General features: G+C 38.9%; 1 protein-coding gene across 7 annotated transcripts in view; it reads left to right on the forward strand.

The window, feature by feature from the left end:
- The window catches only part of GABRA3 (gamma-aminobutyric acid type A receptor subunit alpha3), a 313,354-nt gene that overhangs the window by 267,746 nt on the left and 30,241 nt on the right, over positions 1–15,367 (forward strand). For all 7 annotated transcript variants that reach the window (XM_060292122.2, XM_060292123.2, XM_060292121.2 and 4 more), the window contains one exon: positions 7,052–7,195. In XM_060292122.2, the coding sequence (XP_060148105.1) occupies positions 7,052–7,195 (144 nt within the window). The remainder of the gene's footprint in view (positions 1–7,051; positions 7,196–15,367) is intronic.

Below are 15,367 nucleotides of genomic sequence, written 5' to 3' on the forward strand. Positions count from 1 at the left end.
AGAATGAAAACAAATGAAGACAGCCTAAGAGACCTCTGGGACAACATTAAACATAACAATATTCGCATTATAGGGATACCAGAAGGAGAAGAGAGAGAGAAAGGACCTGAGAAAAAATTTGAAGAGATTATAGTCGAAAATTTCCCTAACATGGGAAAGGAAATAGCCACCCAAGTCCAGGAAATGCAGCGAGTCCCATACAGGATAAACCCAAGGAGAAACACACTGAGACACATAGTAATCAAACTGGCAAAAATAAAAATTATTGAAAGCAGCCAGGGAAAAACGACGAATAACATACAAGGGAATTCCCATAACGTTAACAGCTGATTTCTCAGCAGAAACTCTATAAGCCAGAAGGGAGTGGCATGATATACTTAAAGTGATGAAAGGGAAGAACCTACAACCAAGATTACTCTACCCAGCAAGGATCTCATTCAGATTCAATGGAGAAATCAAAAGCTTTACAGACAAGCAGAAGCTAAGAGAATTCAGCACCACCAAACCAGCTCTACCACAAATGCTAAAGGAATGTCTCTAAGTGGGAAACATAAGAGAAGAAAAGGACCTACAAAAACAAACCCCCCAAAATTAAGAAAATGGTCATAGGAATATACATATTGATAATTACCTTAAACGTGAATGGATTAAATGCTCCAACGAAAAGACACAGGTTTGCCGAATGGAAACAAAACCAAGACCCATAAATATGCTGTCTACAAGAGAGCCACTTCAGACCTAGGGACACATACAGACTGAAAGTGAGGGGATGGAAAAAGATATTCTATGCAAATAGAAAGCTGTAGTAGCAATACTCATATCAGATAAAATAGACTTTAAAATAAAGTATGTTGCAAGAGACAAGGAAGGGCACTACATAATGATCAAGAGATCAATCCAAGAAGAAGATATAACAATTATAAATATATATGCACCCAACATAGGAGCACCTCAATATATAAGGCAACTGCTAACAGCTGTAAAAGAGGAAATCAACAGTAACACAATAGTAGTGGGGGACTTTAACACCTGACTTACACCAATGGACAGATCAACCAAAATGAAAATAAATAAGGAAACAGAAGCTTTAAATGACACGATAGACCAGATAGATTTAATTGATATTTATAGGACATTCCATCCCAAAACAGCAGATGACACTTTCTTCTAAGTGCGCATGGAACATTCTCCAGGATAGATCACATCTTGTGTCACAAATCAAGCCTCAGTAAATTGAAGAAAATTGAAAACATATCAAGCATCTTTTCTGACCACAACACTATGAGATTAGAAATGAAGTACAGGGGAAAAAACATAAAAAACACAAACACATGGAAGCTAAACAATACGTTACTAAATAACCAAGAGAACACTGAAGAACTCAAAGAGGAAATCAAAAAATACCTAGAGACAAATGACAATGAAAACATGACAATCCAAAAGGGAAGTTTATAGCTATACAAGCCTACCTCAAGAAACAAGAAAAATCTCAAATAAACAATCTCACCTTACACCTAAAGGAACTAGAGAAAGAAGAACAAACAAAACCCAAAATTAGCAGAAGGAAAGAAATCATAAAGATCAGAGCAGAAATAAATGAAATACAAACAAAGAAAACAGTAGCAAAGATCAATAAAACTAAAAGCTGGTTCTTTGAGAAGATAAACAAAATTGATAAACCATTAGCCAGACTCATCAAGAAAAAGAAGGACAGGACTCAAATCAATAAAATTAGAAATGAAAAAGGAGAAGTTACAACAGACACCGCAGAAATACAAAGCATCCTAAGGGACTACTACAAGCACCTCTATGCCAATAACATGGACAACCTGGAAGAAATGGAAAAATTCTTAGAAAGGTATAACATTCCAAGACTGAACCAGGAAGAAATAGAAAATATGAACGGACCAATCACATGTAATGAAATTGAAACTGTGATTAAAAATCTTCCAACAAGCAAAAGTCCAGGACCAGATGGCTTCACAGGTGAATTCTATCAAACATTTAGAGAAGAGTTAACACCCATTCTTCTCAAACTCTTCCAAAAAATTGCAGAGGAAGGAATACTCCCAAATTCATTCTATGAGGCCACCATCACCCTGATACCAATAGCAGACAAAGATACTACAAAAAAAGAAAATTACAGAGCAATATCACTGATGAATATAGATGCAAAAATACTGAACAACATACTAGCAAACAGAATCCAACAACACATTAAAAGGATCATACACCATGATCAAGTGGGATTTATCCCAGGGATGCAAGGATTCTTCAATATATGCAAATCAATCAATGTGATACACCATATTAACAAATTGAAGAATAAAAACCATATGATCATCTCAATAGATGCAGGAAAAGTTTTTGAAAAAATTCAACAGCCATTTAAGATAAAAACCCTCCAGAAAGTGGGCATAGAGGGAACCTACCTCAACATAATAAAGGCCATATATGACAAACCCACAGCAAACATCATTCTCAATGGTGAAAAACTGAAAGCATTTCCTCTAAGATCAGGAACAAGACAAGGATGTCCACTCTCAACAGTATTATTCAACATAGTTTTGGAAGTCCTAGTCATGGCAATCAGAGAGGAAAAAGAAATAAAAGGAATACAAATTGGAAAAGAAGAAGTAAAACTGTCACTGTTTGCAGATGACATGATACTATACATAGAGAATCCTAAAAATGCCACCAGAAAACTACTAGAGCTAATCAATGAATTTGGTAAGTTGCAGGATACAAAATTAATGCACAGAACTCTCTTGCATTCCTATACACTAATGATGAATTATCTGAAAGAGAAATTAAGGAAACACTCCCATTTACCATTGCAACAAAAAGAATAAAATATCTAGGAATAAACCTAGCTAGGGAGACAAAAGACCTGTATGCAGAAAACTATAAGACACTGATGAAAGAAATTAAAGATTATACCAACAGATGGAGAGATATACCATGTTCTTGGATTGTAAGAATCAATATTGTGGAAATGACTATACTACCCAAAGCAATCTACAGATTCAATGCAATCCCTATCAAATTGCCAATGGCATTTTTTATGGAACTAGAAGAAAAAGTCTTAAAATTTATATGGAGACACAAAAGACCCCAAATAGCCAAAGAAGTCTTGAGGGAAAAATACGGAGCTGGAGGAATCAGACTCCCTGACTTCAGACTATACTGCAAAGCTACAGTAATCAAGACAGTATGGTACTGGCACAAAAACAGAAACATAGATCAATGGAACAAGATAGGAAGCCCAGAGGTAAACCCACGCACCTATGGTCAACTAATCTGTGACAAAGGAGGCAAGGATATACAATTGAGAAAAGACAGTCTCTTCAGTAAGTGGTGCTGGGAAAACTGGACAGCTACATGTAAAAGAATTAAATTAGTACACTCCCTAACACCATACACGAAAGTAAACTCAAAATGGATTAGAGACTTAAATGTAAGACCGAACACTATAAAACTCTTAGAGGAAAACATAGGAAGAACACTCTTTGACATAAATCACAAAATCTTTTTTGATCCACCTCCTAGAGTAATGGAAATAAAAACAAAAATAAACAAATAGGACCTAATGAAACTTAAATGTTTCTGCACAGCAAAGGAAACCATAAATAAGACGAACAGACAACCCTCAGAACGGGAGAAAATATTTGCAAATGAAGCAACTGACAAAGGATTAATCTCCAAAATATATAAACAGCCCCTGCAGCTCAATATTAAAGAAACAAACAGCCCAATACAAAAATGGGCAGAAAACCTAAATAGACATTTCTCCAAAGAAGACATACAGATGGCCAAGAAGCACATGAAAAGCTGCTCAACATCACTAATTATTAGAGAAATGCAAATCAAATCTACAATGAGGTATCACCTCACACCAGTTATAATGGGCATCATCAGAAAATCTACAAACAACAAATGGTGGAGAGGGTGCAGAGAAAAGGGAATCCTCTTGCACTGTTGGTTGGGATGTAAATTGATACAACCACTATGGAGAACAGTATGGAGGTTCTTAAAAAACTAAAAATAGAATTACCATATGATCCAGCAATCCCACTACTGGGTATATACCCAGAGAAAATCATAATTCCAAAAGACACATGCACCCCAATGTTCATTGCAGCACTATTTACAATAGCCAGGTCATGGAAGTAACCTAAATGCCCATCAACAGACGAATGGATAAAGAAGATGTGGTACATATATACAATGGAGTATTACTCAGCCATAAAAAGGAACGAAATTGGGTCATTTGTTGAGACGTGGATGGATCTAGAGACTGTCATACAGCGTGAAGTAAGTCAGAAAGAGAAAAACAAATATTGTATATTAACGCATGTATGTGGAACCTAGAACTATGGTACAGATGAACCGGTTTTCAGGGCAGACATTGAGACACAGATGTAGAGAACAAATGTATGGACACCATGGGGGGAAAGCTGCCGGGGGCTGGGGATGGTGGTGTGATGAATTGGGTGATTGTGATTGACATGTATACACTGATGTGTATAAAATTGATGACTAATAAGAAACTGCTGTATAAAAAAATAAAAATAAACAAAAGAAGACATATACAGGTAATTATATGTTTAGGCATAGTAGAACCCAAACATATATATTAAGGTTAGAAGGCACTGGGGAAAATGAGAGGACAAGGACCTTGTGAAATCACATTTTATTAATAGCCTTGTGATAGTCCTCACTTAATAGTCTTAGTATAAGTTTTAGGTAAGTGTGTGAGAAGAGTCCTGAGGAGATGATATCCCTTTCTTCTTGGTGATTGTAGTTTAAAGATCTCAATTTTAGTTGGGAGCCCTAGATACCCCATAGGCAGCAGAGGATGCTTTGTTTCCAAAACAGAATCACAAAAGACCACAGCCATCCATAGGGGAAAACCTCTAGACAAGAGGTTACAAGTTGGTGGTTTGCAGATGTCATTTATTTGATCTATACAGTGTTAGTAACCTTCAAAATTATCCTCCAAGATTTGAAATTTGGGAGATGTCATACAAAATTCCAGATTTGTTTATTATTTTATGAAATCAGAAGATTGGACTCAAATCCCCACCTGGCCACAAACAGCTGGGGCTGAGTAGTGGCTGTCCCTTGTATGTGGGCACTTTCTGCTCTCTCCCTGAAAACAAGGTCTAATGTCAGTTGCCATTAATCAACTCACTTAATTGATAGATTTAAGAGCTCCTAGTTGAATTAAGAGGAAAGTGACATAGTTCTTGTACCCATAGCTGTAAAAATTTAAAATAAATAAATTAAAGATAGACTGAAAGGACTATTTCAAAAAAGGTGGCAAGTTTGCATTTCCTAATAAAAATGAAGACTATTTATACACTGTTTCTATGCATACACAGTATGCTTTTGTTGAAAAATAAAACTTCAGATATCAACATTATGAAATCCATTATAAGAACCATAATTGATATATTAAAAAAGATGTACAATGAAAATCTTAATTTTATTAAATAGACTGAAAGTTCAACAGGTTTTGTATTTGAATATATACATTAAGTGTTGCTGCTGGGAAAAGCAGTTATGCATTAATTAAGCAATATACCTTCACAGGCATCAAAATATTTTATAGACACAAGATTCATAAAAATGTCTTTAATTGCAGTAGAAATTATACATTGAACCAGAAGTATTTTTGTCAGTGAGTTGAAGAAATGACTGAGACCATATACAGGGCACATTATGTTTAAAAGTTAGATTTCCTGTGGCATTTTCTTTTGTCACTTATGATAGTTATGTGTATTTTCTCATAATTTCAATGAGAATTTTGATGTGAATGAACAACTTTTGGGCATGTTGTCCATTATAAGCAAATCAGAAAATGGTTTACTTGAATATATTGAAAAAAGTCCTAAAAAATGTAACATAAGCAGATCACAATTAATATATGTAAGTGTTAACGTCAGACTTTTATGAAATACATATCCAGCATTGCAAAGTTTTGTAGGGATACAGAATTTATGTTCGTTCATTGGTAGATTGACTAGCAATTATTTGCTTTGTGGTAAAAGGTTTAAGTAGAGCATATTATGGACATAATAGCTGCCACCATGAGCTGGATACCTCCCAATGACTTGAACAATAAACAGCTCAAAAATGAATGAAGAGGAGCAGTATGAGCAGTATGGTTGTCAGTTTCCCTATGAGCCTAGATATCTGAGTTAGGGCAAAGTGCTCACCCCAAATATAAAACCCACTGTGCAAAGAGTTAATCTGTGTCTGGAAAGAAAGCAACTCTATTCTTTTAAGATACTGACTAAAACTAAATAACCTTACTCCTCATTCCCTCACCGTTTCCTTACCCACACCCCTGTTAAAATTAATCTGTACTAAATTCTGTACTCAACATTGGAATTCCAAATACAAGACCTGACATTAATACCCTGATGCAGAAGAAATGGTGGCAGGTTTCTGGTTTGCAAAATTAAAGTGGTAATACATTTCAAAATAAAACTGTAATCATTAATTATTGCTTTTTTAATTTGTAATTTTTCATTTTTAATTTAAAACATCCCCAGTATGATATTTTACATTATTTCATATGTTCACCCCATAATTAGTTAAAGAAAATTGTATTACATTTCTAGCAGTTTATTTTTCCTACAACTAGCCTGATTTGGTCATTTAAGATACCTCTCTAGTTCCTGTGGGCATTTGAATTTGTGACATCTGCATTAGGTAATATTTTAACCATTCCTCCCCTTGCCCCTACTCTCTATCCTACAAGAGAAGGAAAAGTTTAACAATTTATTGGCAGTCCAGAAGACTGTGAGTCATTGAAGCAAGTGACCACTTTGGGTTTATTTCTGTGTGTCCAGCATAAACTGTTAGTAATTGTTCAACAAGTACTTAATACATGCATGGATAAATGTACTTCAGTTGAAGATATACCACATACCTAAAACTCTTTTGGGATGGAAGTTGTATTTCAATCTCATGCAAGTTTAGTATCAAAAATAATCATTTTCCTTTCCCTTCACTTCTCCTTCTTGACTTTTTTCTGCCTTAGATGCCTATACAACAGCCGAAGTAGTTTACTCTTGGACTCTTGGGAAGAACAAATCTGTGGAAGTGGCACAGGATGGCTCTCGACTGAATCAATATGACCTGCTGGGCCATGTTGTTGGGACAGAAATAATCCGGTCTAGTACAGGTATTTATTTATTTTATTTAGCAAGCATTTTTGTAACCTGTACCACATACCAGTCACTGTTTTAAGTGCTTATAATAACTTATGTTAATAAAACAGTCTTGTGAGGTAGGTACTATTATCTTAAGGAAACTGAGGCATACAGATGTTTAGTAATTTGTTCCATGTCACAGTTATGTAATGTCAGAGCCAAGATCTGAACCCAGGCAGATTGGCTTCCAAGATCATGCTTTTAACCATGATGCCCTGCTGTCTCTTCGTGAGTTAGGTTGAGGTCATTAGGGCTGGACTGTGGTAGAAGAGAAAGCAGAGGGAAGCCATGATAGTGGGAGAGCTAAACTTTGATCCTAAAGTTTTCATGAAGATATTTGCTTAACTCCGCCAATACAGAGGTGGCAATGTAATAACCCCAGGAGGGTCCAGAACACAGCCAGGAGGTCCAGGAATGAGCCATGGAATTATTTTCTTAAATGAATCACCCATTTCAGAAACAAGTGTGTCTGGCAAACATTGCCAGGTCCTCTCAATGGCTCTTCCTTGGATATTGATAAATGGTATTTAGAGGCTTGTTCTGTAGCCTTAAGTCCTATCTATTTGGAAACTGACCAGTTGTAGGGGCCTGAGGAAGGACACACCCTGAATCCCAACTAACTTTAGGGTATTTGACAAAATGGAGTATATCTTAGGGGCCCACATATCTTACAATATTTTTTGCCATGAAAGGGTGGGAACTTTCAACACTTGTCTCCATGGAAGATCTCTGAATCCACAATTATAAATGAAGTAGGGTACTCTTGTCCTTTTTTTCATTAGCTGGACACTGCTGTTCCCTCTCATAGTGTTACAGTATGTCTGTGGTCTGTTCTCCCTCCATCCTAGGACCAGGGGCTAGAATGTAAAAAAAAGCAGCATTTGAAATGGATTTAAAGGACAACAGGATTTAGAGATTTGGAACTTGGTGTGGGGAAAGGCTATTCTTTTTTTTTTTTTTTTTTTTTTTTGTGCGGTACGCGGGCCTCTCACTGTTGTGGCCTCTCCCGTTGCGGAGCACAGGCTCTGGATGCGCAGGCTCAGCGGCCGTGGCTCACGGGCCCAGCCGCTCCGCGGCATGTGGCATTTTCCTGGACCGGGGCACGAACCCGTGTCCTCTACATTGGCAGGCGGACTCTCAACCACTGCGCCACCAGGGAAGCCCGAAAGGCTATTCTTGAGAATGGCAATACAGAGTTTCAAAAGACCAGAGGTTTGTGAGAACATGATCTCTTGGAGAAGGTCAGCTGATCTGTGGGGGTGAGGGGAAAGTACCCACCTGGCCAGTTCTGTTCTCTCCAAGCAGGTAGAGGGAGGAGGACCTTTAGTGCCTGCATGTACAAAGTGTATTTTTACTGTCCTACTGTGACCCTTGCATTTTTGAGCAGAAGCCACCTCCTGCTGTGGGGTGCCGCTGCTGCTGCAAATGACCTCCCATCTGAGATCAGACCCTCCCCTCCCTCCCACCCCAGCCTGTAAGCAAAGAGTATCCAGGCTCCTGATGAAGGCTCTGTGCATCCCAGCACAGCAAGGCAGACCCCTAGAGACCAAGGGTAACCCAGGGGCCCTGGAGGTCCACTCCGTAGAAGGGAGAGAATTCCTGGGGCTATAGCATCTGTTCACTCTCCTGACTTCCCCATCCCTCCTTAGCACTGCTCACCTGGTATCAACTTTTGAGACCCATCATTAGCAATTCAAGCAGCCCCATTTCATTTGGTTAAGCCACTGTTTGTTTAGTCTTTATCACACGTTCATGATAGAAAAATTAGAAATATCAGAGGAACAAAAAATGTAAATTAAAATATTCTTTAATTCCACCATCTAGAAAAAAACTTTTAGAAGAATTTTGTGCATTAACTGATTATTATACATTTTGGTGTGTAACCTTTAAGAAGGTTCTCTTTGCACTTTTAATATAAATATGTTTTTATATAAATGGGGCCATAATATTGATACTGTTTTATAAGCTGTTTTTTATGTAATTTTATATTGTAAGCATGTTTTCTTGTTACTAAGTGTACAGGATCCAAATAAAATGTACACACAAGCTAGTGATATATTTTTATTATTAATTAATTAATTTATTTTTGCTGTGTTGGGTCTTCGTTTCTGTGCGAGGGCTTTCTCTAAGTTGCGGCAAGTGGGGGCCACTCTTCATCGCGGTGCGCGGGCCTCTCACTATCACGGCCTCTCTTGTTGCAGAGCACAGGCTCCAGACACGCAGGCTCAGTAGTTGTGGCTCACGGGCCTAGTTGCTCCGCGGCATGTGGGATCCTCCCAGACCAGGGCTGGAACCCGTGTCCCCTGAATTCGCAGGCAGATTCTCAACCACTGTGCCACCAGGGAAGCCCAGTGATATATTTTTATTCAGATATAATTGACATTAGTTTCAGGTGTACAACATTATGATTCAATATTTGTATGTATTATGAAATGATCACCACAGGAAGTCTAGTTAACGTCCATCACTATACATAGTTATAGAATTTTTTTCTTGTGATGAAAACTTTTAAGATCTACTCTTAACAGCTTTCAAATGTGTAGTATAGTATTCTAACTATAGTTACCATGTTGTACATAACACCCCAAGGACTTATTTACTTTACAGCTGGAAGTTTGTACCTTCTGTTTCCTTTCACCCATTTCACCTAACACCTACCCTTGGCTTCTGGCAACCAGTAATCTATTCTTTGTATCTATGAGCTTGGTTTTTTGTTCATTTTGTTTTGTTTTTTGGATTCCACATGTAAGTGAGATACAATATTTGTCTTGCTCTGTCTGACTTATTTCACTTAGCATAATGTCCCCAAGGTCCATCCATGTTGTTGCAAATTGCAAAAATTCTTTCTTTTTATGGTTGAATAATATTCCATTGTATCTGTATATACCACATCTTCTTTATCCATTCATCCATGGAGAGACACTTTGGTTGTTTCCATGTCTTGGCTATTGTAAATAATGCTGCAGTGAAGATGGAGGTGTATATATCTTTTTAAGCCAGTGTTCTCATTTTCTTCAGATAAATACCCATAAGTGGAATTGCTGGATCGTATAGTAGTTCCATTTTTATTTTTTAAAAAATATTTATTTATTTATTTATCTATTTATTTATTTATTTGGCTGCACCAGGTCTTAGTTGTGGCATGCAGGATCTTTTAGTTGCAGCATGTGAACTCTTAGTTTTCTTGTTTGTTTGTTTTTGAGTTTTTTTTGCAGTACACAGGCATCTCACTGCTGTGGCCTCTCCCATTGCGGAGCACAGGCTCTGGACGCGCAGGCTCAGCGGCCATGGCTCATGGGCCCAGCTGCTCCACGGCAAGTGGGAACTTCCTGGACCGGGGCACAAACCCGTGTCCCCTGCATCGGCAGGCGGACTCTCAACCACTGCGCCACAAGGGAAGCCCACAGACTCTTAGTTTTGACATGTGGGATCTAGTTCCCTGACCAGGAATTGAAACCGGGCCCCCTGAATTGGGAGCGTGGAGTCTTAGCCACTGGACCACCAGGGAAGTCCCCCATTTTTAATTTTTTGAGGAAACTCCATACTGTTTTCCATAGTAGTTGCACCAGTATACATTCCCACCAAGAGTACATGAGGGTTTCCATTTCCACACATCCTCACCAACATTTGTTTTTTGTTGTTAGTTCTAAGTAGTTAGTAATAATATTTTAACAATTAGAATGGGCATATATTAATTATTACCTGTTTTAGTTTTACTCTAAATTTAAAAAGAAAATTAAAAGGCCATCATCTGAGGCCACAGCCAGCCTTCTTGACAATGATAAGTGTTGCTATCAGTGGGAAGCATAGCATTTCATTGTGAAACTCAATAATATCTTCATCTTACTGGATCATAATCCATTTAACCAATTACCTATGATTATTTTCCGTTTTAATGCTATAAAGAACACTGCAAAGACCTTCTTTTTCCATATAGCATTTTGTTCCTATGTAATTACCTGCCTAGGATAAAAACAAAATATTGAGATTGCTCTTTCAGAAAGTAGACACATTTAAAAATTTTTAAATACATATTGACAAATTGCCATTCTAAAAGGTGAAACAGTTCACACTCTCATTATCAGTGTATGAGCATTCCAGTTTCCCTTCACTCTTGGCAATGCAGATGTTATGGATTGAATTATGTCTCCCCAAAAGATATGTTGAAATCCTGCACCCTAGTGCCTCAGAATGTGACCTTATTTGAAAGTAGGGTTATTGCAGATATTAGATTATAATAGCAAATTAGTTTTGTAAACATGATACAATGTATATCAGTAAACTATGCAGGTGTAAGAAGGAATGAGGAAGTTCAATGGGAATATCTTCAGGATATACTGTTGAGTGAAAATAGCAAATATAAAACCACCAAAGACTATAAGGATATATATTAGTATAGGAATAGTATTTCTAGAATATACACAAGAAGCTGTTAATTGTAGTTAAAGGAAGGAGAAATGAAATGGTTTGAAGGAGGTGGACTTTTTGCTGTATATTATTTGACACCCTTTGGTTTAGAAACCACATAAATATTACCTCACATAAATGTATATTGTTTTCATGTGACTATAAATTATGGGCATTCCTTTCTGAATTCTGGTATGCTCCTCTATGTGGGGTCCAACATACTAATGGGAAGTTGGGCCAGAGAAAATCCCACAATCTGTGGGTGTTCTGTTTTGTATGAGTGGTTTTCTCTCTGAAAGCTGTCAGTACTCAGCATGAAGTAGTTCTAAGCAGAGAGCTCCTGCTCTTTGCTCCAGATTCAAACATGTGTTAAATAAATGAATGAAATTTCTCTAAATTGGTGGCTAGTTCTTCACACTGTTCCCTACTCCAGCACTGACTCCATTTTCCCTTATTTGCAATATTTACATTAATTTTCTAAGAGGAGCCTGATCTTATTTTTGCATCTTTCCTAGAAATTTGACCATTTGTTAGAAAAACTCTCATTACTGTCATTGTGTATATTATTTGTTTAGACTTGGAACATAGGTAAGTGAAGACAAATCAGAAAATAAGAGCAGCGTGGCAGGTGTGTTTTGACCCACCTGCAGATGCCATTCTGTGGGCGGGGTGGGGGGGGCGCCAAAACCCCATGACTGCTTAGCCAGAGCAGCAGTTGACCCCTGAGGTCACCATTTTGGTGCAGTGAGGCAACAGCCACCAAGGGACGTGGCCCTATTGCGTGGCTCACTGCCACTGGAAGAGGGCTCTGCTAGAGTTCTGCAGTTGGCTTGAGCTCTGCTGTTGGGCGGGGCTTTTGTATTTACTCCTCTGTATGCCAGAGCTGTGGGCTGCTCTCAGAGGTTGGGTTCCCTTGCAGTTGAATTTAGACTGCTGACTGTACTTTTGATCAGGCAATGATGCTGGCAGGGGACCTGATACCACCTCCAAGATTCGCACAATGTTGGCTATAAGGTATGCCATATTCCTTTGTGCTAGCTGACCCCAAATTATCTGGCCCTGCCAATTCCCAGAGCGTTCCCCATGAGGCAAAGCAGAAGTGGGCCTCCAGAGGAATGCCCAGGAAACCCGGATATCTGCCTTGGGTTCTCATTTCCCCACTGGAGAAACCATAGACTCAGAGGTACCCTCTAGGTGCTGCACTGAGCTGGCCTGGGGGAAGGAAGAAGGCGACAAATTGATACCACTTCTGTTATCCTTCTAATGTCACTTTTCTTGGTTTTCATGCCCCAGATGGGTGCTGCTTCAGCTTTACTTCTTAGATCTGGGATTTTCACAAAGGTGTTCTCTTCTGTGGGTAGCTGCTAAACCATATTTTTGTGACAGGGTACTAGAGCTGGGGCTGTCCTATTCCACCACCTTCCTGATCTTAAATCACTCTCTTTGCTTCTTTGGAAGAGAAACAACAAGATAGAAATTGAAGGAAAGAAGGATAGAAAAGGAGAGGCTTAAGAAAATATATTCAGTTATTTAAAACAATGGCTAATTTGATAAGCTCTTGAAAAGTCCACTTGCTTTCCTTTCAGATCTACAGAATATAACTTATATAAAATATATAATAACTATTCATAAATATTAAATATTTTACATGATCAGATATAGGATTAATAGACAGGAAGGAATTCAGGGGTGTGAGACTAATATGCGGAAGGGGAGGAAATTCCCCAAGCTAATCAAAGTCCAACTATTGTTAAAAATAAATCTTCAGTGCCTCCTCAGCTGAGAAAAAGAGTGAACAGAAGGACAGGGAAAGAAAGCAGTTGAAATGTACACAGATAGGAGAGAGGGGGAGAAGGAGGAGAGAGGGGGAGGGGGTGGGGAACAAAGAAATAAAAGGATTGAAAAAGCGGCAGAGAGAAAAAAAAGCAATCCCAATGTTGTAATGAAGAAATTCTATAATTTTGTATGATAGTTCTTTGCTAAATTAAAACTAAGCCTACTTGTATTTTTCATGTTCACATAAACAAGCTAGAATGTGAACACACACACAATATGGATTGTATATTGAGCTTTGGCTAACCAGATGGTGCTTCCTAGGCTTAGGTACAAGGGAGTGGGTGAGGTAGGAAAGTGGAAAATTGACTCATTTGGGAGACATACTGAAACCAAATGGGGGGGGGAGAGAGAGAGAGAGAGAGAGGTGAAAAATAAGATGCTCTAACAAGAAAGGTAGTAGAGCAATCAGATTGCATGGACCTTTGGAGACTCTTTGGGGAAATTTGCCTTTTACTCTTTGAGAGATGGGAAACTATTGGGGAGCCTTAAGCAAAAGAAAGAATGAATCTGACTTTTATTATAATAGACTCATTTTGGCTGGTATGCTAAGAATGCATTGAAGGGGACAAGTACAGAGGCAAGGCACATTAGGAAGCTATTACAGTACTCTAAGTAAGAGATGATGGTAGCTTAGTCCAAAGTGGTAACAGCGGAAGTGGTGAGAAATGCTCAAATTATAAATATATTTTGAAGAACTGTCAATGTATCTGTGCCCGTGTCTGCATTTGTGTATGCACACATGGAAACATGTACGAGGGAGGGAGAGGGAGTGGTCGATGATGTTAAAGATTTTGAAGAATTTTGATTTGTGCTCCTGAGAGCTACCATTTACTGAGATAGGAAAATCTGTTGGAAGGGATAGTTTGGAGGGGTAGGAAATGGAGACAGTAAGAGCTAAGATTTGGACATGTTAGGTCAAGATACCTATTAGATCCCCAAGTGGTGATATCTAATGGGTAATGGAATATATAGGTGTAGAGCATTATAGGGAACCCTAGGTTTGCCATATCAAAGTACCATAAACTGAATGGCTTAAAACAACAGAGATTTATGTCTCCTAATTCTGGAGGCTAGAAGTCTGAAGCCAAGGTGCTGGCTGGGGTGGTTGCTTCTGGAGGTTCCTTTTATACAGTAGAGGGGGAGGGGGAGGGGTCCACTGTAGTGCTGACCAATGACTGAGCAGGACCACTGACGGGTCGCTCATTGACAGTTGCTCACCTGGGGGAGGGGCCCACTGCAACACTGACCAATGGCTGAGCGGGGCTGCTATAGCTCACGCCTGCCCCACCACTATTACAATTCCCCACTGTCAATGTCCATTCCACAATCTTGTGGGAAAAAGGGTGACGATTTTTCTGGCTACTTCCCACTGAACAGGGGAGATGAGGGGGTGATTGTGAAATGGAATTGATCAGTTTTGGGTCGAGAATATTCCTTAAAAATGTTAGTAAGCAATACAATTCTTTTTATCTACAACCATTTGAACCTGATGAAATTCCTTCTACAATGAAATTTTAATCTCAATACTTACTTTTTTTTTTTTTTTGCGGTACGTGGGCCTCTCACCATTGTGGCCCCTCCCGTTGCGGAGCACAGGCTCCGGACGCGCAGGCTCAGCGGCCACGGCTCACGGGCCCAGCCGCTCCGCGGCATGTGGGATCCTCCCGGACCGGGGCACGAACCCGTGTCCCCTGCATTGGCAGGCGGACTCTCAACCACTGCGCCACCAGGGAAGCCCAATACTTACTCTTTTTGAAGAGCAATCTTAAGTCTTCTAAGGATTCATAAACCCATTGCTCTCTAGGCCTGTCAGGAGTTGGGTCATTTTCTGATGACAGTGGTGCTGCTTTAACCCGAGTGTGATGAATCCATGGCTTTACTCCAGCTAACTTGACAGATGA

This window comes from Globicephala melas, chromosome X (assembly GCF_963455315.2).
Source record: "Globicephala melas chromosome X, mGloMel1.2, whole genome shotgun sequence".
NCBI classification, from domain to species: domain Eukaryota; kingdom Metazoa; phylum Chordata; class Mammalia; order Artiodactyla; family Delphinidae; genus Globicephala; species Globicephala melas.